This window comes from Manis pentadactyla, chromosome 13 (assembly GCF_030020395.1).
Source record: "Manis pentadactyla isolate mManPen7 chromosome 13, mManPen7.hap1, whole genome shotgun sequence".
In the NCBI taxonomy this organism is placed as follows: Eukaryota; Metazoa; Chordata; class Mammalia; order Pholidota; family Manidae; genus Manis; species Manis pentadactyla.
The window spans coordinates 34,843,290-34,867,381 of record NC_080031.1 but is presented as its reverse complement, the minus strand read 5'-3'; the positions used below and the strand labels follow the sequence as shown (position 1 = coordinate 34,867,381).

Sequence of the window (24,092 nt, the reverse complement as noted above, 5' to 3'; positions counted from 1 at the left end):
AGAGCTTGAAGTTGGGGAGCAAGATACCTCCTGCTTTATTCTTCCTTGTCAGGACTGCTTTGGCTATTCGGGGTCTTAGGTGGTTCCATATGAATTTTGAACTATTTGTTCCAGTTCGTTGAAGAATGCTGTTGGTAATTTGATAGGGATTGCACTGAATCTGTAGATTGCTTTGAGCAGGATGGCCATTTTGACAATATTAATTCTTCCTAGCCAAGAGCATGGGATGAGTTTCCATTTGTTAGTGTCCTCTTTAATTTCTCTTAAGAGTGTCTTATAGTTTTCAGGGTATAGGTCTTTCACTTTTTTGGTTAGGTTTATTCCTAGGTATTTTATTCTTTTTGATGTGATTGTGAATGGAATTGTCTTCCTGATTTCTCTTTCTGTTAGTTCATTGTTTGTGTATAGGAAAGCCACAGATTTCTGTGTATTAATTTTGTATCCTGCAACTTTGCTGAATTCTGATATTAGCTCTAGTAGTTTTGGAGTGGATTCTTTAGGGCTTTTTATGTATAATATCATGTCATCTGCAATATAGTGACAGTTTGACTTCTTCTTTACCAATCTGGATTCCTTGTATTTCTTTGTTTTGTCTAATTGCCATGGCTAGGACCTCTAGTACTATGTTGAATAACAGTGGGGAGAGTGGTTATCCCTGTCTTGTTCCCGATCTCAGAGGAAAAGCTTTCAGCTTCTCCATGTTAAGTATGACGTTGGCTGTGGGTTTATCACATATGGCCTTTATTATGTTGAGGTACTTGCCCTCTATACCCATTCTGTTGAGAGTTTTTATCATGAATGGATGTTGAATTTTGTCGAATGCTTTTTCAGCATCTATGGAGATGATCATGTGGTTTTTGTCCTTCTTTTTGTTGATGTGGTGGATGATGTTGATGGATTTTCGAATGTTGTACCATCCTTGCATCCCTGGGATGAATCCCACTTGGTCATGGTGTATGATCCTCTTGATGTATTTTTTGAATTTGGCTTGCTAATATTTTGTTCAGTATTTCTGCATCTATGTTCATCAAGGACTAATAAAGTATTTTTAAATTAAGGTATATCCATTGTATTTTTTAGACATAATTATTGCACACTTACCAGACTACACTATAGTGTAACTATAACTTTTATATGCACTGGAATGCCAAAAAACTAACTTGACTTACTTTATTGCGATATTTTCTTTATAGAAGTGGTTCTTGGAACCTAACACACAATACCTCCAAGGTACTTACTGTATGTTCACATATATGTTATTTTTGTAAACTTTTCCACTTTGATTTTGTTCTTTTTATCTTTTGCAAATAGTTATTATCTATTAGCATATGTTAATCTGAACATTAAACACTAAGGCTTTTATATTTCAATAAAGCTTGCTGGGGAGGAGGTGGGGCTAGGGTGTGAGGGGTGGGGAGAGGGGGATGAAAACTAAGGCTAATTATGGTCATATTTGTCAGCTCACTATTTTGTTATTTTGTAACACATTTGTTTATGCTTTCAAGCTACACCCTTAGATGTCTAAAGTAAGTTCTTTATTGCTAGTCTGTATCTAATCACCATAAATCTCCAAATATAAAATTTCCCACAAATTCCTAAAGATATGATTATGACTAATACAAGAATATAGCTTCCTGAACTATAGTAGCTTTCTGTGAAATAAAAGTGCAAGGGTAAAAGGTAGAAAAGAGGGCTTAAAGATGGCAGCATGAGAAGTGAGACACAAACCTCCTCCTAAAACCAAACATATTATGAAAATATAGCAAATACAACTAATCTTGAAAGAGCAAGAGGAAAGAATGCTGCAACAGACTGCCTACACCTGGGGAAAAGAGCAGATGTCATGGAAAAGGGTACAGTGCCAAAGCCAAAATCCAGTGGGACCCAAGCCCTTCCTGGACCCCAGCTCACTGGCAGGAGGAAGAGAAATGGAGCAGGGAGGGGGTGGAGGCCTGGGACTGCTGAACACCCAGCCATGGATATCTGCCCTGGCAGCGTGAACCTACATTACATGATGCTCTGGAGATTAGTGCGGGTGGAAAGCTAAGACAGGCAGAATGTCCAGAAAGAATGCAATTCCAGGCACTTGTGGAGAACAGGTACCCACAACCGGCCACTCTGGGACAAAAGAAAGGCAGGCACTCTGAGAGACTCCCCAACAGCGAGAGAGCTGCTAAAGGGGCAAGGGTTGCACAGAGCTTGCTGCTCAGGAGAAAGGACAGGTGGACAAAATTGTCCCGGGGTATTCAGCCGAGCAGTTTGGGAACTTTCAGGAGTTCCAGGTACTCATCCCCCTGACTGGCAACACAGCTCTGAGGCCTCCCACGGCGATACACAGCCAGCTGCTCCTTCCTCCTGGCTGGCATTGGTTTGCAAACCTGCTGCCCCCACCACTGCACTAGGCCAGCCAGAGGTCAGCCACACCTATGGCAGCTACAAGTGTTTAGCACAGAGGCTCCTCCCTACGCACTCAGTCCAGTGGCCCTGGCAGTGGAGGCAGGCAATACAGCTGGGAAACAGGAAAGAGCTCTTTCCTCCCAGCAGGCACCAGTGACACCTGCCTGCGACCCCTGCCATTGCTCCAGGGACTGAGCAGCTCCAAAGAATAGACTTTACGGGCACTAGAGGGTGCCACCTACGAATATAAAACGTCAAAGGAAACTGGTTCAAATCAAGATCCCAAAAACACCAGGAAAAGGGCCAAGAGAAACTGAATTCACCAACCTTCCTGAAAGAGATCTCAAAATAAAAATCATAAACATGCTCACAGAGCTACAGAAAAATATGCAAAAGTCAGGGAGGAATTCAAGAAAGAGATGGAAACTGAAAAATACAGTACCTGATATGAAACATACAATGGAGGGATTTAAAAGCAGATTAGATGAAGTAGAAGAGACAGCAAATGAAATAGAAATCAGAGAAGTAGAATACAAAGAAGCTGAGGCACAAAGAGAAAAAAAGGATCTCTAGAAATGAAAGAATATTGAGAGAACTGTGTGACCAATTGAAACAGAACAAATTTGCATTATAGGGATAACAGAAGAAGAAGAGAGAGAAAAAGGGATACAAAGTGTCTTTGAGGAAGTAATTGCTGAAAACTTCCCCAGTCTGGGGAAGGAGACAGTCTCTCAGGCCATGGAGGTGCACAGATCTCCCAACACAAAGGACCCCAGGAAGACAACACCAAGACATATGATGATTAAAATGGCAAAGATCAAGGATAAGAACAGAGTATTAAAAGCAGCCAGAGAGAGAAAAAAGACTACATACAAAGGAAAACCTATCAGGCTAATATCAGACTTCTCAGCAGAAACTATACAGGTCAGTAGGGAGTGGCATGATATATTTAATGAAATGAAATAGAAGGGCCTCGAACTAAGAATACTCTACCAAGAAAGATTAGCATTTCAATTGTATGGGGGGGGGGATTAAACAATTTCCAGATAGGCAAAATTTGAAAGATTTTACCTCCCACAAATTATCTCCACAGTACTTTGGAGGGACTGTTATAGATGGAAGTGTTCCTAGGGCTAAATAGCTGTCACCAGAGAAAATAAAACCACAGCAAAGGAACTAGACCAATTAATTACTAAGCAAATGCAAAATTAAATCAACTACTCCCAAAGTCAGTCAAGGAATACACAAAGAGTAGAGAATATGATACCTAATATATAAGAATAGAGGTGGAAGAAAAGGAGGGGAAAAAAAGAACTTTTAGATTGTGTTTGAAATAGCATACTAAGTGAGCTAAGTTAGACTGTTAGATAGTAAAGAGGCTATCCTTGAACCTTTGGTAACCATGAATCTAAAGCTTGCAATGGCAATCAGTACATATCTATCAATAATCACCCTAAATGTAAATGGACTGAATGCACTAATCAAAAGACATAGAGTCACTGAGTGGATAAAAAAACAAGACCCATCTATATGCTCCTTACAAGAGACTTATGTCAAACCCAAAGACATACACAGACTAAAAGTGAAGGGATGGAAAAAGATATTTCATGCAACTAATAGAGAGTAAAAGGCCGGAGTTTCAGCTCTCGTATCAGACAAAATAGACTTCAAAAAAAGAAAGTGATAGGATCAAAGAAGGACATTACATAAAGATAAAGGGGTCAGTCCAACAATAAGATAGAACCATTATAAATATCTATGCACCCCACACAGGAACAACTACATATGTGAAACAAATACTGACAGAATTAAAGGAGGAAATAGAATGCCATCATTTTAGGAGACTTCAACACACCACTAACTCCAAAGGACAGGTCAAACAGACAGAAAATAAGCAAGGAGACAGAGGCACTGAACAACATATTACAAAAGATGGACTTAATAGACATCTACAGAACTCTAAACCCAAAAGCAGCAGGATACACATTCTTCTCAAGTGCACATGGAACATTTTCAAGAATAGATCATATACTAGGCCACAATAAGAGCCTCAGTAATTTCAGAAGGACTGAAATTGTACCAACCAGCTTCTCAGACCACAAAGGTATGAAACTAGAAATAAATTATGTAAACAAAACAAAAAAGCCCACAAACACATGGAGGCTTAAAAACATGCTCCTAAATAACCAATGGATCAATGACCAAATAAAAACAGAGATCAACCAATATATGGAGATGAAAGAAAACAATAATGACACCACAAAAATCTGTGGGACACAGTGAAGGTGGTACCAAGAGGGAAGTATACTGCAATACAGACCTATCTCAGGAAATAATAATAACCCCAATTAACAGTCTAAACTAACAATTAATGAAACTAGAAAAAGAAGAACAAATGAGGCCCAAAGTCAGTAGAAGGAGGGACATTATATTAGAGCAGAAATAAAATCAAGAAAAATAAAACAATAGAAAGAATCAATGAAAGCAGGAGCTGGTTCTTCAAGAAAATAAACAAAATAGATAAACCTGTAGCCAGACTTATCACGAAAAAAAGAGAGTCTACAACACATAAACAGAATCAGAAATGAGAAAGGAAAAATCACTATGGACACCACCAAAATACAAAGAATTTTTACAGAATACTATGAAAAATTATATGTTAACAGACTGGATAATCTAGAAGAAATGCACAAATTTCTAGAAAAATACAACTTTCCAAGGTTGACCCAGAAAGAAACAGAGAATCTGAATAGAACAATTACCAGTAATGAAATTGAATAGGTAATCAAAAACTACCTATGAAGAAAAACCTGGACCAGATGGCTTCACCACTGAATTTTTTTTCTTTTCTTTCTAAAAAAAAATTTTTAAGGTACAATTGATATACACACTTATGAAGGTTTCACATGAAAAAACAATGTGGTTACTACAGTTACCCTTATTATCAAGTCCCCACCCATACCCCAATGCAGTCACTGACCATCAATGCAGCAAGATGCCACAGATCTACTATCTGCCTTCTCAGTGTTACACTGTTCTTCCCATGATCCCCCACACCATGTGTACTAAACATAAGACCCCTCAATCCCCTTCTCCCTCCCTCCCCACTGACCCTCCCACACCCCTCCCCTTTGGTAACCACTAGTTCAATCTTGGAGTCTCTGAGTCTGCTGCCATTTTGTTCCTTCAGTTTTGCTTCATTGTTATACTCCATAAATGAGGGAAATCGTTTGGCATTTGTTTTTCTCCACCTGGCTTATTTCACTGAGCATAATGTCCTCCAGCTCCATTCATGTTTTTGCAAAGGTAGGATTTCTTTCTTTCTTATGGCTGAATAATATTCCATTGTGTATATGTATCACCTCTTCTTTATCCATTCATCTACTGACGGACACTTAGGTTGCTTCCATATCTTGGCTATTGTAAAAAGTGCTGCGGTAAACATAGGGGTGCATATGTCTTTTTGAATCTGAGAAGTTGTATTCTTTGGGTAAATTCTAAGGAGTTCCCAGATCAAATGGTATTTCTATTTTTAGTTTTTTGAGGAACCTCCATATTTCTTTCCACAATGGTTGAACTAGCTTACATTCCCACCAGCAGTGTAGGAGGGTTCCCCTTTCTGTGCATCCTTGCCAGCATTTGTTGTTCTTAGTCTTTTTGATGCTGGCCATCCTTATTGGTGTGACGTGATATCTCACTGTGGTTTTAATTTGCATTTCCCTGATGATTAGTGATGTGGAGCATTTTTTCATGTGTCTGTTGGCCATCTGAATTTCTTCTTTGGAGAACTGTCTCTTCATATCCTCTGCCCATTTGTTAATCGGGTTATTTGCTATTTGGGTGTTGAGGCATGTAAGTTCTTTATATATTTTGGATGTTAATGCCTTGTCAGATATGCCATTTACAATTATATTCTCCCATACTGCAGGATGCCTTTTTGTTCTGCTGATGGTGTCCTTTACCATACAGAAACTTTTTAGTTTGATGCAGTCCCATGAGTTCATTTTTGCTTTTGTTTCCCTTGCTCGAGGAGATGCATTCAGGAAGAAGTTGCTCATGCTTATATTCAGGAGAAGTTTGCCTATGTTGTCTTCTAAGAGTTTTACGGTCTCATGACTTACATTCAAGTCTTTAATCCATTTTGAGTTTACTTTTATGTATGGGGTTAAACAATAATCCAGTTTCATTCTATTGCATGTAGCTATCCAGTTTTGCCAACACCAGCTGTTGAAGTGGCTGTCATTTCCCCATTGTATGTCCACACCACTGAATTTTATCAAACATTTAGAGAAGACATAATACCCATGCTCCTTAAAGTTTTCCAAAAAGTAGAAGAGGAGGGAATACTTCAAAAATCATTCTATGGAGCCAGCATCACTCTAATACCAAAACCAGGCCAAGACACCACACACACTCAAAAAAAAAGGCAATTACAGACCAATATCCCTGATGAACATAGATGCAAAAATACTCAACAAAATATGAAGAAACCATATTCAAAAATACATCAGAAAGATCACCCATCACAATAAAGTAGTATTTATTCCAGGGAAGCAAGGATGGTACAATATTAGAAAATCCATCATCATACACCACATCAACAAAAAGAAGAACAAAAATTGTATGATCATCTCAAACAGATGCTGAAAAGCATTCCACAAAATTCAATGTCCATTCATGGTAAAAACTCAACAAAATAGCAAGAGGGAAAGAACCTCCAAATAATGAAGGCCAAAGACAAATCCACAGCCAACATTATACTTAACAGCAAAAGGTGAAAACTTTTCTTTTAAGATTAGGAACAAGACAAGGATGCGCACTCTCCCCACTTTTTTCAAAATAGTACTGGAGGTCCTAGCCACGGCAATCAGACAACACAAAGAAATAAAAGGCATCCAGATTGGTAAGGAAGAAGTTAAACTGTCACTGTTTGCAGATGACATGATATTGTACATAAAAATCCTAAAGAATCCACCCCAAAACTACTAGAAATATTATGTGAATTCAGCAAAGTTGCAGGATACAAACCAACACTCAGAAATCTGTTGCACTCCTATATACTAATGATGAACTAGCAGAAAGAGAAATCAGGAAAACAATTCCATTTATACTTGCATGAAAGAATATAATACCTAGGAGTAAACCTGACCAAGGAGATGAAAGACCTATACCCTGAAAAGTACAAGACAATCATGAGAGAAATTAAAGAAGACAGCAATAAATGGAAATACATCCCATACTCATGGATAGGAAGAATTAATATTGTCAAAATGGTCATTCTGCCTAAAGCAATCTACAGATTAAGTGCAATTCTTATCAAAATACCAATGGCATTCTTCAAAGAACAAGAACTAATACTTCTAAAATTCATATGGAACCACAAAAGACTCAAATAGCCTAAGCAATCCTGAGAAGGAAGAATAAAGCTGGCTGGGGGATTACGCTCCCTGACTTAAAGCTCTACGACAAAGCCACAGTAGTCAAGACAATTTGGTACTGGCACAAGAACAGACCCACAGATCAATGGAAGAGACTAGAGGGCCCAGATATAAACCCAAGCATATATGGTCAATTAATACACGATGGAAATACAATGGGGAAATGACAGCCTCTTCAACAGTTGGTGGTGGCAACACTGGACAACTACATGTAAGAGAATGAAACTGATTGCTGTCTAACTCCATACAAAAAAGTAAACTCTAAATGGATAAAAGACCTGAATGTAAGTCAAGATACCACAAAACTCTTGGAGGATAACGTTGGCAAAAATCTCTTGAATATGGAAACACAAAGAGTACAGAATAAAACACCTGTCATATAAAGAGTGAAGAAGGAAGAAAAAGAAGGGAGAGAAATAAAGAAACATCAGACTGTGTGTATAATAGCAAAATAAGTGAGTTCAGATAGATGGTTAGATAGTAAAGAAGCTGCCCTTGAACCTTTGGTAACCACAAATCTAAAGCCTGCAATGGCAATAAGTACATATCTATCGATAATCACCCTAAACGTGAATAGACTACAAGCACAAATCAAAAGACACAGAGTTATAGAATGGATAAAAAAGCAAGACCCATCTACATGCTGCCTATAAGAGACTCATTTCAAACCCAAAGACATACACACAGTAAAAGTGAAGGGATGGAATAAGATATTTCATGCAAACAATAGGGAGAAAAAAGCAGGTGTTGCAGTACTTGTGTCAGACAAAATAGACTTTAAAACAAAGAAAGTAACAAGAGACAAAGAAGGACATTACATAATGATAAAGGGGTCAGTCCAACAAGAGGATATAACCATTATAAATATCTATGCACCCAACACAGGAGCACCTACATATGTCAAACAAATACTCACAGAATTAAAGGAGGAAACAGAGTGCAATGCATTCATTTTAGGAGACTTCAACAAACGACTCACTCCAAAGGACAGATCAACCAGACAGTAAATAAGTAAGGACACAGAGGCACTGGACAACACATTAGAACAGATGGACCTAATAGACATCTACAGAACTCTACACCCAAAAGCAGCAGGATACACATTCTTCTCAAATGCACACAGAACATTTCCCAGAATAGACCACATACTAGGCCACAAAAAGAACCTCAGTAAATTTAAAAAGATTGAAATCATACCAACCAACTTCTCAGATCACAAAGGTATAAAACTAGAAATAAATTGTACAAAGAAAACAAAAGGCCCACAAACACATGGAGGCTTAACAACATGCTCCTAAATAATCAATGGATCAGTGACCAAATAAAAACAGATATCAAGCAATATATGGAGACAAATGAAAAAAAAGCAAAATGCCTCAACTTCTGTGGGATGCAGAGAAGGGAGTTCTAAGAGGAAAGTATATAGCAACCCAGGCCTATTTTAGGAAGGAAGAACAATCCCAAAGGAATAGTCTAAATTCACAATTATTGAAACTGGAAAGAGAAGAGCAAATGAGGCCCAAAGTAAGTAGGAGAGACATAATAAAGATCAGAGAAGAAAGAAAGAAAATTGAGAAGACTAAAACAATAGAAAAAAAACTAATGAAAGCAAGAGCTGGTTCTTTGAGAAAATAAACAAAATAGATAAACCTCTAGCCAGACTTATTAAGGAAAAAAGAGAATCTACACACACAAACAAAATCAGAAATGAGAAAGGAAAAATTATGACAGTCACCACAGAAATACAAAGAATTATTAGAGAATATTATGGAAAACTATATGCTAACAAACTTGATAACTTAAAAGAAATGGACACCTGTCTAGAAAAATACAACCTTCCAAGACTGACCCAGAAAGAAACAGAAAATCTAAAGAGACCAATTACCAGCAATGAAATTGAATTGGTAATGAAAACACTACACAAGAACCAAATACCTGGACCAGATGGATTCACTGCTGAGTTTTATCAGACATTTAGAGAAGACATAATAGCCATTTACTCCTTAAGTTTTCCAGAAAATAGAAGAGGATGGAATACTTCCAAACTCATTCTATGAAGCCAGCACCACTTCAACACCAAAACCAGGCAAATACACCACAAAAAAAGAAAACTAAAAACCAATATGCCTGATGAAAATAGATGCAAAAATACTCGACAAAATATTAGCAAACTGAGATAAAAAATACATCAAGATGATCATACACCATGATCAAGTGGGATTCATCCCAGGGATGCAAGGATGGTACAACATTCGAAAACTCATTAACATCATCCACCACATCAACAAAAAGGAGCAAAAAAACCACATGATCATTGACATAGATGCTGAAAAGCACTGACAAAATTCAACATCCATTCATGATAAAAACTCTCAACAAAATGGGCATAAAGGGCAAGTACCTCAACATAATAAAGGCCTTATTTGACAAACCCACGGCCAGTATCATACTTAACACGGAGAAGCTGAAAGCTTTTCCTCTAAGGTCAGGAACAAGACAAGGAGGCCCACTCTCCCTGCTTCTATTCAACATAGTCCTGGAGACCCTAACCATGGCAATCAGACAACACAAAGAAATAAAAGACATCCAGATTGGTAAAGAAGAAGTCAAACTGTCCCTATTTTCAGATGACATGATATTGTACATAAAAAACCCTAAAGAATCCACTCCAAAACTACGAGAACTAATATTGGAATTCAGCAAAGTTGCAGGATACAAAATCAATACACAGAAATCTGTTGCATTCCTATACACTAAAGATGAACTAGTAGCAAGAGAAATCAGGAAAACAATTCTATTCACAATTGCATCAAAAAGAATAAAATACGTAGGAATAAACCTAACCAAGGAAATGAAAGACCTATACCCTGAAAACTACAAGACACTCTTAAGAGAAATTAAAGAGGACACTAATAAATGGAAATTCATCCCATGCTCTTGGGTAGGAAGAATTAATATTGTCAAAATGGCCATCCTGCCTAAAGCAATTTACAGATTCAATGCAATCCCTATCAAAATACCAACAGCATTTTTCAATGAACTGGAATAAATAGTTCTAAAATTCATATGGAACCACAAAAGATGCTGAATAGTCAAAGCAATCCTGAGAAGGAAGAATAAAGCAGGGGGGATATTGCTTCCCAACTTCAAGCTCTACTACAAAGCCACAGTAATCAAGACAATTTGGTACTGGTAGAAGAAAAGACCCATAGACCAGTGGAACAGAATAGAGAATCCAGATATTAACCCAAGCACATATGGTCAATTAATATACGATAAAGGAGCCATGGATATACAATGGGAAAACATACAGCCTCTTCAGCAGCTGGTGTTGGTAAAACTGGACAGCTACCTGTAAGAGAATGAAACTGGATTACTGTCTAACTCCATACACAAAAGTAAAGTCGAAATGGATCCAAGACCTGAATGTAAGTCATGAAACCGTAACACTCTTAGATGAAAACATAGGCAAAACTCTCTTGAACATAAACATTGTGCAACTTCTTCTTGAATGTATCTCCCTGGGCAAGGGAAACAAAAGCAAAAAATGAAAAAGTGGGACTATATCAAACTTAAAAGCTTCTGTACAGCAAAGGACACTATCGGTAGAACAAAAGTCATCCTACAGTATGGGAAAATATATTCATAAATGACATATCTGATAAGGGGTTGACAAGCCAAAATAAATAAGAGCTAATGCACTTCAACAAACAAAAAGCAAACAATCCAATTAAAAAATAGGCAGAGGATCTGAAAAGACACTTCTCCAAAGAAGAAATTCAGGTGGCCAACAAGCACATGAAAAGACACTAATCATCAGAGAAATGCAAATTAAAACCACAATGAGATATCACCTCACACCAGTCAGGATGGCCAATATCCAAATGGCAAGGAACAAGAAATGCTGGTGAGAATATGGAGAAAGGGGAACCCTCCTACACTGCTGGTGGAAATGTAAATTAGTTCCACCATTGTGGAAAACAGTATGGAGTTTCCTCAAAAAACTAAAAATAGAAATATTATTTGACCTGGGAATTCCACCCCTAGGAATTTACCCAAAGAAAACAAGTTCTCAGATTCAAAAAGACAGATGCACCCCTATGTTTATTGCAGCACTATATATACAAAGCCAAGATATGGAAGCAACCTAAGTGTCCATCAGTAGATGAATGGATAAAGAGGATGTAGTTCATATACAGAATGGAATATTATTCAGCCATAATATACAAATCCTACCATTTGCAACAACATGGATGGAGCTAGAGGGTATTATGCTCAGTGAAATAAGCCAGTTGGAGAAAGACAAGTACCAAATGATTTCCCTCATCTGTGGAGTATAACAATGAAGAAAAGCCGAAGGAACAAAACAGCAGCAGACTCAGACTCCAAGAAGCGACTAGCAATTACCAAAGGGGAGGGGTGGAAGAGTGTGAGTGGGACGGAGAATGGGATTGATGGGCATTATGACTGGCACACATGGTGTGGCAGGCGTCACGAGGAAGACAGTGTAGCACAGAGAAGACAAGTAGTGACTCTGTGGCATCTTAATACACTGATGGACAGTGACTGCAATGGGATGTGGGGGGTACTTGATAATATGGGTGAATGTAGTAACCTCCATGTTTTTCATGTGAAACCTTCATAAGAGTGTATATCAATGATACCTTAATTAAAAAAAAGGCCGAAAAAAAGTGCAAGGATAGCTATTATTCAAAATAAATATCTTTATTTTCTTGAAGAAAGATATAGAATGATTGAACAGTGATTGTTTTAAATGCAATTTTATGGTGTTACATTCTGCCAAATGAGAGAAAAGCAAGTATTTGGAGATAGCTTCTGAAATATGTATGTATTTATGAATATATCTTTGGTGAAGAGCCAAACAAAATAAAGTATGACTCACTGTCAGCAAACATTCCTTAAATGTCCTTGCATTATTATGAGTGTCTCTGTCTGGTTTCAATAAGATACATAAAGTGAATTACTGTTTGCCTTCTTCTTAAAGGCAATGAAAAACAATTATCTATTTAGCAGGAAGTTTTTTGAAATCTAAGAAATTAATTATCCTTTACTTTTTTGTCTTATAATAAATTGAGGAGCTACTTATAAGGAAAGAATTAGATGCAGTACAATTTTACTACTTACGTTTCTTGTAGTTGCAATTCCCAGTAGTTACTATAAATTTAAGCCATAAAGAACATATTTTGATCATACTCACTTTAGAGGGCACAGTGAGAACTATTAGTAAATGCTTTTTTTTCTGACTATGAAATATATTAACGGTTCATCTCTGTGATTACAAATGAAGGAATTTGCGGTCAAACTTAGCATGGAAAAACTGGAGGGAATCTTAGAGATCATGATAACTCCTTCATTTTACAGAAGTGGAATGAGAAGTCTGAAACTTAATTAAAGGAGGCTTCTTATAAAGGAAATAATTTTCTTCGTGGAATTCTAGATATTGTACAATTCAAAACAGTAACTTTTAATACCTCTTTGAAGGCTGGCCTTAACTATCTCTCTACTTCATATGTAAGAAAACTAAGATATAAGCAAGCTAAGCAGTTCATTTACTATCTGTATGAATCAGTGTCATAGCTGGGAATGGGAGCCAAAACTTAAATGTTGAAACGTTCTCACAGAAATAAGCTGACCTCATGCAGAATGGGCTGCTGGCTGGGGACAACGGGAAGCCATGTTTGGGAAGTCCCTTCACGGAGTACTGAGTTTCAGAAGCTGAGTTCTTGCTGAAGACGGCAAAATTATTGCTTAACTGAGTTCTAACTGATAATGCTATCTTTAAAAAACCCCACTACAATATATCAGATTCCCTACTTTCCCCTATAAAACGTGCCTTTCTAGAAATTTAAAACGTGCTTTATATCTGGTTCTGTCTTGAATATACAGGAAATGCATACAATTTACACTTAGGTTTTTAAAAAAGTTTTTATATAACGTGAGTAGCTTTTGTGAAATCCTTCCTTCAGGGTCTCAGTGAACATTTAGAATGAGGCTGTGCATTTGGATCCCTCCTCCATTCAGAAATGTATTTTCTGATTATCACCCTGAAACGGTTAAGAATCCATTATAAATAAAGTAAAAGTTCCTGACGAATCTCAGTATATATCTCCCTTTTCTTCACCAAAGCACGAATGACAAACTTCTAAAGACAACTCAACCCTTAAAAAAAACCAAACCAAACCAAACCAAACTCTCAGCTGTGCCAGTGTCCCTGATGTCACATCTAGTTGCTGTACAAGACACGTTCCCACGGGTCACGGCCCGGTATTTCTGATGAACACATTCGGTGCTGTGAGGTGTTTAAACCATTACCGCATCCATCTCCCTCTGAACGATATGCAGTGAGCTCATACAGCAACCTGGGCTGCAGCACCACTCGCCTTTAAATTAAAGGGATCAATCAGGAATCTGGGAGCCCTACTTGGCATTGGCAGTCCTCCCGGGCCGCACAGAGGGGCAGCAGCTCGGTCACTCCCGGGCCAAATCAGGGTGTACGCCGGGAGAGACGCTGAGTTCGGGGAAAGCCAGCGGGGGAGCCTACGAGTTGGGGATCAAAATACATGCAGGTTCAGAGAGAGTGGGGGACAGGGGTAAAAGGAAAGACAGAAAGGGGACACAGGAAATGGGCGCCGAAGAAAGAAGTGAGAAATTGCGGAGGAGGAAGTCGTCTCTGGAAGAGGAGGGGCAAAGGGGAAGCGAGAAGGGACTGTTTGCACTTTCGAGAGGGAAGGGCCAGAACCTCTCCCGACCAGGGCCGGGTGGCCTGCGCTGGGAAAGAGGCGCCCGGGCGGACCGAGGGGGTGGCGCGGTCCCTGGTGTCCCCGGGGTCCCGGCGTCCCTACCTGAACCGCTCCTGTCCCGCTGTGTCCCAGAGCTGCAGTTTGATCCTCTTGCCAGGCTCGATCTCCAGCAAGCGGGAGAAGAAGTCCACGCCGACCGTGGGGTCGCAGGCGGGAGAGCGCAGCCCGGGAAAGCGGCCCTGGGTGAAGCGGTGCAGGAGGCACGACTTGCCTACGGTGGAGTCCCCGATCACGATGAGGCGGAACTGGTAGATCCAGATGGTCTCCATCTCTCACGTGCCAAATGGGCACGGGAGCCTCCCTACCCGCCCGCGCCCTCCCGCCGCGGAGCAAGTTCGGCGGCGGGAACTGTCCCTTCAGCACCTCCGGGGCGTCCGCCCGCCGGCTTCCAGCATATTCCTGCAGTTGTAGCCACCGCCTGGTCCCCCGCCCTCTCCAGGGGGGAGGCGGGGCCCTGCGGGCAGGAGGCGGGGCCTCGGGCTTGGGGCGGGTCGGGCCCGTTGCGCCGGGGACGGGGAAACAGGCTAGCTGTGCGCTGACTCCCGCCCCCGACCACCGTAAATCACTCCCCCCTAAAACTCATTGGGCACCGGCGGCAAGGTGGGTGTGGTGAAAGGACTGACAGCAGCATCAACCAATGAGAATGAGGCAAGGTCTCAACTCCGGGAGGGTCAGCCAATGAAAAGTGAGAATCTTCTTAGATGCGTAGCTCGTCAGATTTCGCGCTCTGATTTTGGAAGGTCCAGCGGTCTTAAACTGGGCTACTGTTATTTCTTATTTAATCGGTTTGAGCAGTTGTATGGCCACTGTCACTTCCCAGATTTCTGAAGATTCTAGTTGGCGGCTTTCTGCTCTCTATCCTTGCTGAGCGCCAGCACCGAGGCGTTCTAAGGTGAAGGAGTTGAAAGCAGGTTGGAAATAAATAGAAGTTCTGGATTCTTCCAGCAAGGGCTTTGGCCGTTGCTCTTGCCGCAGCCATCTCGTTCTCACTGCTTTCAGTACCACCGAAGAGTGAGAAAGATGCCCAGTATCATCTCCGTACTCTCAGGCCCTCCAGTACGGAGAAGGAGAATTTTTAAAAAGTTAAATGTTGAGATGCTTATAAAAGCTCCATTCTTAAATAGGAAAAATCACAAAGTGGTCCTGAATTCTGATGCGATCTCATGTCTTTCTTAGAACTAATAGTGAATTCAAGATTTGTCTTCTAAAACTTGAACAGTTTAAAATGTAGTTTTACTAGAATTTTCAGCGATTATTTTTTTCATGCCCACATCTAAACTTACACAATTATTCATGCTTACTTACTTTCTTGTTTTGGTGGAAGAGGTACAGCTTTCAAGGATGTGTTTAATCTAGGACCCCCCCATCTTTTTTTTACTTTTTCTCAACAGTTGATCTTTATTTCATACCATTTATTCCTCAATACCCCTCTCCAATTATTTCTACTCAGCAGCGTATAAACATGCTCAAGTCTCGACAACCCTAAAACCAAACATCTCTCCATTATGCTTCTCCTTTAGATTTTTGCTTCCTCCATTATCTAGCATTAGGAAAGAACCATCTATTCTCATATCTCACCCACGAGCTAGTCTTCAACAGCCCTCTCCATGCCTAATATACTCCTGAAAATGCTATGATAAGGTTGCTAGGGACCATCAAATAAGCTTCCTGACCTCCATCATCTATCTTCAGTTATCGTTCTTGACCTCCCTGTAGATTTTTGTGGATTCTACCCTGTCGCTGAAAGTTGATTGGCTGACCCAACTCTTACATCATCCTCTTTCTCCTAGTTCCCCTCCGGTCGGGGGTGACTAAGTGACAGAGTTCTGACCAATGAAACATAAGTAGGGCTTCTGGTAAAGCTTTTGCTTTTCTGTTACGGGATTGGCAGCCCCTGCTGCCTTTCACTTTTTCTCCTTTCCTTTTCCTTCCTACCTAGAGGATGTAACACTCCTCTTGGGACCATAAAGACAAAGGCTAGATGCTGACAATGGCGGTGGGAGAGAGACGGGGACCGTGAGTCTCCGATGTACTTGTTGGTCTGTCGCACCGCCTCTGGTCCTCTTGTTGTTTGAGACTAATAACGCCTGTTTAAGTCACTGATGGTTGTATTTTCGTAAGTACAACCTGAATACTCTCATTTTTTGGCTTCTCCAAAAACATTGACTTCTAGTTTCCTGTTCATTTTAACCTGCTTCACTGACTCTTCTGTTTGTGATCCATTTTTTTAAATATGGAAATTCTTAAGTGATCCACTTTTTCTCTTTATCCTCTCTCCCCCCTTTTTTTTCCACTATGAGCTGTTTCTGGTGATCTCATCTACTCCAGTGACTTTTAGTTACTCCGTTCCCAAACCGTATGTTCTCTTCCCAACCTCTGCTCTGTCTTCAGACCTATATTTCCAACTACCTCCCTCCACTGTTAGATATTGGATACATATTTCAGACTTGAGACATCTATGTTGGTTAGGGTTCTTTGAGACGAACTCCAGTTAGGGTGATATAAAAAGATGAGTGCACTTACCATAAGGATGTAGAGGATTTTTCAAAAAGAACCCACAGGCAGGAGTGCAGCTGATTTCAGAAAGGGATTGGAATCAGGAAAGGAACCAGTGAGCACGTGTCTCTGTCTCTCTCATATTTACTTTCTTCTAACATCTGTTTAATTCTTATCTCTCTGCAAATTAGCTTTCTCTGTTACTTAGTCTCTATGGAAGACTATAGTTGCTGCAGTTTTCATGCTAGATATCCAGACACGTACAGAGACTGATTTCCATTTCTCTACGGAAAAAATCCAGTTGGCCCAATTTGGAATAGGTGTTCCTGCCAAAAAGATATGGGTGGTGGGGCAGAAACATGCAGCAGACCAATACTTTGGAAAGGGTATATGGAGTATTAGCAGTCCTGGAAAAAGGATGGGTCAATGGCTTCCTTTTGTGTCAAAAATATATTCTCTGTAATGTCCAAAAGTGAACTTATTAGCTTTTCCTATATTTTACAGGTTGGTTAATGGCTTTAGTATTTATTCTAGCTCCTGAGACAAGTCAGATTGTGGTGCTGAGAGATTGTGCTGTGTACAGGGGGAGAGATGGAACTGGTCTAAAGGTAGCAGAATGTAGAGCTAAGGATAATCTAATAGGTAGCATCCAGGACAAAATTAAAATGGAAGGGAAAGTAGGCAGGTCAGCTAAAGCCTCTTAAAGTTCTGGGTAGTAAGAGCAGAATATATCTATAATCAAAAGAATGGAAACTGGGGAATCCAGCCCAAAGAAAGTTTTGAATGAGATGTCAGAAGTCTAGCTTGGATACCATTAGCCAGAGGAAAAGGCATGGGACTTTTTATGAGGTCCTTTGCCTCAGGAGAGATCTGACAAGAATATTGAGGCGGTTTAGACACTGCATTCTGTTGATTAAGATAGAATAAAAGCTTCACCCATCTTGGACTTCTCCCTCTTCTTTGGCACATTCAGCCAATCATTAAATCGTGTTGCTTTTACATCAGCAACATCTTTCAGATTTATAATCTTTTTTGAACTCCTCCCACTGTCACTATTTTTGTCCCATCTCTTATCACTTTAGACTGTACTGCTCAGTAGCCTCTGTGTTAATTCTTAGGGCTACTGTAACAGTGTACCACAGAGTGTCTTAAAGCAACAATTTATTGCCTCACATTTTTGGAGGCTAGACATCCAAAGGGAAAGTGTTGGCTGAGTTTGTTCCTCTGAAGGCTGTGAGGGGGTATCTGTTCCATGTTTCTTTCCTAGCATCTGGTGGTTTTCTGGCCATCTTTGGTGTCCTGGGAGTGTAGATGCATCACTCCAGTTCTGTACCTTCACATGGCATTTTTCCTGTGTCTGTTCACATAGTCTTCCTTCTGTGCATGTCTGTGTCTAAATTCCCCATTTAAAAAAAATAAGGACACTAGTCATATTGGATTAGGATCCTCCTTACAGACTTCATCTTAACTTGATCATCTGCAATGACTATTTCCAAATAAGGCACATTCTGAAGTACTAGATGTTAGGACTTCAATGTATGTTTTTGGGGGTTATAGTTCAACTAATAACAGCTTCCCATCTAGTTTCTACATTGCTTCCAGAATTACTCTTTTGAACACCTTTGATGACTTGTTCACCCTGGGATAAAGTCTAAATACCTAATCATGTAATGTATGACCAATAATAATGTGGTCTCTGTGATCTAGTCAGTGATTCCTCTATATGACATGCCATTCATGCTATCAATTTCATGTGAAGAGACACAGGAAAAATGCCATATGAGGGCAGAAAGCTGGAGTGATGCTATACTTTTATTTTTTTTCATGCTATTCTTCCCTCTCCTTGCAGCCCTTTCACCCTTAATCTTGTCAGAAAATTTCTATTCATCTTTCAAGGCCCAGTACCTCCCCCAAATCTCTGTAGTCTTTCTAAACCATCTAAGGCCCCAAGGAGAATTGATTTCTCCTTCATCTGTGTTCCTATAGCAGTTAAGCAAAGAGTACTCTGTACTTGGATATATCTTTTACAATATATATCTTATATTGAATTATGGCTATTGGTTTGATTATCTCTCTTGCTAGACTGTAAGTTCCTCAAGGCCAGAGAGACTTAATAATTCATTTGTTACTTCCCCAGCACATGCACAACTAGCACAGAGTGGTGCTTTGGTGCTTTATAAATGCTCAGTGAGTGAAAATGAACTGTTAAACATAGTTCTCTATGACCCTGAACTTCTCTATTTATGTGCAGTGTGCACACAACCTGATAAGCTTCACAAAGAACTAAGATTGATTAATTTTGTGGTTACTAAAATTTGCTTTTGAATGATCCACAGATAACTTTTAATTTCAAGTGTATTTGGATTATGCATGCTGAGTACAAATAATTTAATATATTTTAATTAAAAGTGTTATGTTTGTTTTGATAGAAGTTCAAGTGTAGAACCTGAAGAATCAAAAGTTAGCATAAGCACAGCCATCTTAAAGGCTCAAACACCATTTTCTAACCTAGAAGGAGAAAAATTACTAGAACTTTGAAAAACAAGTTAGTCAGCCAGTGTTAATTGTAGTGACCTTTAGTTAGCCAACCTCAATCAGTTAAGCTTATCTTGCTAGAACCACCCTAAACATTCCGAAAGTGATTTTATCTAATCAGACCCCCAGGATGAGGCGTCAGCCGAAAATTTATGTGTCTATGAAAAAAAAAAAACACTGTCTTGTGACTGTAGAAAATACTGCCCCTTTGAAAATGCTATAAAAACTTCTGGCTTTGTGAGTTCGGGGTCCTCGCTGAGACCCGCTGCGTCGGGCTAATGCATGGACCCCAGCTAGCTGGCCTCTGAATAAATTCCTCTTGCTTGTTGCATCAAGAGACGCCTTCCATGAGTGATTTGGGGCGGCGTCCTCCTCTGGGAGAATCCAACATTTGGGGTCTCGTCCGGGATTGTGCGCTCACCCCGCTTCACTCCCGAAGCCGTTCTTGGAGGAAGAGGTAAGATTAGTGGCGCCTTGAGTTGTCTGTGTTCTGTGTTCTGCTTTTCAGTGAGACCGGTCGGAGTTCTGAAAAGGGTACCCTCTGTCTGGCAGCCGTCCCGGTCCCGTAAGGGGTTGCGACTGCGGTCGGTAGACGTACTTGGAGCACCGCAGGCTGCAACCCTGGGGGACGCCCCGGGGAGTTTGGAGGGCCAGGGACGCCTGGTGGCCTCCCACCTGTTTTTCCGCAAAGTGAACCGGATGAGATAGGGTTGGTTTTTGGGCGCCGAGAGTATCAGCCCACTGATTCCTTCCGGTTCTTGGTCAGAAATCTGAGGAAGACAAAAAGCGGCCGCTGTGTGTTTAATCTCTGTGTGTCTCTGTTTTATGTGTCCTTTACGTGTCTAATAATTGTTATACTGGCAATGGGACAGACCGTGACGACTCCCCTTAGCCTGACGTTAGGTCATTGGACAGAAGTGAGAGGAAGGGCGCATGACTTGTCGGTAGAAGTTAAAAAAGGGCTGTGGCAGACTTTCTGTACCTCCGAGTGGCCCACTTTTAACGTTGGATGGCCCCCGGAGGGGACTTTTGACCTCTCCACTCTGCTTGCAGTAAAAGCTATTGTTTTCCAGAATTCAACTCGGGGACATCCGGATCAGCAGCCCTACATTGTGGTCTGGCAAGAATTGGTGGAAAATCCACCGCCCTGGGTAAAGCCCTGGGTGTGAAAGAAAGCAAACTCTCAAGTCTTATTGGCTCAGGCTCAACCTCGGGGAAAAGGGAAAGAGACAACCAAAATACACCCTGACACTCAAGACTTGCTCGTGGTTGATGATCCCCCTCCTTACCCTCCTGCCTCTGCCCCGGCGCCCGAGGCCCCAGTGCCTCCGGCCCCGGCACCTCCGATGCCTCTAGCCTCTGGTACCGAGGCATCGGGGCCAGCTCCGGGACCGGCCCAGGGAACTCGGCAGCGCCGAGGGGCCGCATTGGACCCATCAGGTATATTTCCCCTCAGGTCTTATGGGGCCCCAATTCTCGGGGAGGAAGGAGACCCGCCTTTCCAACCTCTGCAATACTGGCCATTCTCCTCTGCCGATTTATATAATTGGAAAGCTAACCACCCTCCTTTTTCAGAGGAACCGCAGAGACTAATGGGACTGATAGAGTCCCTGATGTTCTCTCACCAGCCCACTTGGGATGATTGTCAGCAGCTCTTACAGGTACTCTTCACCACAGAAGAAAGAGAAAGGATCCTCCTGGAAGCGCGAAAGAACGTGCCTGGAGCTGACGGACGACCATCACAACTCCCTCATGATATAGAAAGGGGGTTCCCACTGACCAGACCCAACTGGGACTTTAATTCTCCAGAAGGTAGGGAGCGACTAACCATCTATCGCCAGGCTCTGGCGGCAGGTCTTCGCGGGGCTGCAAGGCGCCCCACCAATTTGGCCAAGGTAAGAGAGGTTAGTCAGGGAGCCGCTGAGGCACCCGCAGTGTTCTTAGAATGCCTGATGGAAGCCTTCAGATGGTATACTCCTTTTGACCCCACTTCTGAGGAACACAGTGCTTCAGTGGCTCTTGCCTTTATTGGGCAATCAGCGCCTGATATTAGAAAGAAGCTTCAGAGACTAGAAGGCTTACAGGATTTGTCGTTGAGAGATTTGGTGAAAGAAGCTGAGAAAGTTTATCATAAGAGAGAGACTGAGGAAGAGAAAGAATTAAGGAAGGAAAAGGAAAAAGAGTAAAGAGGAAAAGAGGGATAGGAAGCATGAGAGAAATTTAACAAAAATCTTGGCCGCAGTAGTAGAAGGTAAGGGACGCCCGCCCTCTAGTGGTAGAACTAGTAAGGCAGGGCACCTGGGCAACCGGCCTCCTTTGGATAAAGATCAATGTGCATACTGCAAAGACAAAGGACATTGGGTGACAGAATGCCCTAAAAAGCCACTGCAGAAGCCTCCAGAAAAGGTGTTGTCTCTGCTGGAAGACAAAGATTAGGGAGCACGGGGCTCGGAACCCCTCCCCGAGCCCAGGGTAACTCTGAAAGTGGAGGGGCAACCCGTTGAGTTCCTAGTAGACACCGGTGCTCAACATTCTGTATTAACTAAAGACAAGGGCCCTCTCTCTGGCAAAAAGTCTTGGGTGATTGGAGCTACAGGCCAGAAACAATATGCATGGACCACCCGAAGGGCAGTAGACTTAGGAGTAGGACGAGTAAGTCACTCGTTCCTCATTATACCGGAATGCCCTACGCCCCTGTTAGGAAGGGACATCTTGACCAAAGTAGGAGCCCAAATATCTTTTCAAGCTGAGAAACCTCTGGTGACTAATCAGGAAAATAAGCCTTTGAACTTGAGTATTCTGACCATAAGATTGGAAGACGAATACTGTCTTTTTATGGAACCAGAGCCCTCCCGAATTAGTCAGGAGTGGCTCGACCGATTCCCAGGAGCCTGGGCGGAGACGGCGGGCATGGGGCTCGCCAAGAACCAGCCCCCTGTAATCATAGAACTAAAAGCTTCAGCCTTGCCAGTGACTGTGAGGCAATATCCAATAAGTAAAGAAGCCAGGGATGGAATTAGGCCACATATCCAGAAGCTTATGGAACAGGGAATATTAGTAAAATGTCAACCCCCATGGAACACCCCCTTGCTGCCTGTAAAAAAGGCAGGAACAGGAGATTAGCGACCAGTACAAGATTTAAGAGAAGTTAACAAAAGGACACAGGACATTCACCCCACCGTGCCAAATCCCTATAACCTACTAAGCTCCCTGGCCCCCAAAAACATCTGGTATTCAGTTTTAGATCTAAAGGATGCTTTCTTTTGTCTGCGCTTGCACCAGAACAGCCAACTGCTGTTTGCCTTTGAGTGGAAAGATCCCACCACAGGAACTACTGGGCAATTGACCCGGACTCGTTTGCCACAAGGATTCAAGAACTCGCCCACCCTCTTCAATGAGGCTTTACATCAGGACTTGGCTTTCTACCGAGCTTCAAACCCACAGGTAACTTTGCTGCAATATGTTGATGACTTATTGATAGCCGCTCCCACCCGGGAGACCTGCCAAGAGGCCACTGAAGCCCTTTTGACTGAACTTGCCAAATTAGGGTATAGAGCATCTGCTAAGAAGGCACAGATCTGCCAACAACAAGTGATTTATTTGGGATATTCCCTGAGAAAAGGGAAAAGGTGGCTTACTGAAGCCCGGAAGCAGACTGTGACGCAGATTCCGGTCCCCACTACAGCACGCCAGGTTCGCGAGTTTCTGGGGACAGCGGGGTTTTGTAGATTGTGGATACCCGGATATGCTTCCTTGGCCACCCCTCTGTACCCCCTTACCAAGGGGACAGCCCCGTTTGTTTGGGGATCTGAGCAACAACAGGCCTTTGACGATATCAAGAAAGCCCTCCTCTCAGCACCCGCTCTAGCATTGCCAGACGTAACTAAGCCATTTGTCCTTTTCGTGGACGAACGGAGCGGAGTAGCTCGAGGAGTGTTGACCCAACAATGGGGACATTGGAAGAGACCTGTCGCCTATCTGTCAAAAAAATTAGACCCCGTGAGTAGTGGGTGTCCTGCCTGCCTGAGAGTAGTAGCAGCTGTGGCCCTCCTAGTTAAAGATTCTGACAAACTAACACTGGGACAAAAACTCACTGTGGTTGCTTCACATGCGTTGGAGAGCATAATCCGGCAACCACCCGAAAGATGGATGTCAAATGTCAGAATGACTCACTACCAGACCTTACTCCTGAATCGTGATCGTGTGGAATTTGCCCCACCCACCATCCTAAACCCAGCTACTCTGCTCCCCAATTTGGAAAAAGAAGTACTTCATACCTGCCAGGGAATCCTGGCTGAGGAGGCGGGGACCCGCCAGGACTTACAAGATCAGCCTTTAGAAGGATCAGGACTCCTGACTTGGTATACAGACGGAAGCAGTTACATTATGGATGGTAAGAGAATGG

At 41.6% G+C, this 24,092-nt stretch overlaps 1 protein-coding gene across 1 annotated transcript in view; it reads right to left on the bottom strand.

Moving 5' to 3' along the window:
• Positions 1-15,105, bottom strand: part of RAB39A (RAB39A, member RAS oncogene family) — a 51,830-nt gene extending 36,725 nt beyond the window's left edge. Inside the window, exon 1 of the mRNA XM_036902689.2 lies at positions 14,699-15,105. Coding sequence (XP_036758584.1) covers positions 14,699-14,925 — 227 coding nt within the window. The 5' untranslated portion in view covers positions 14,926-15,105. The remainder of the gene's footprint in view (positions 1-14,698) is intronic.
• Between the last annotated feature and the right edge of the window lie 8,987 nt (positions 15,106-24,092).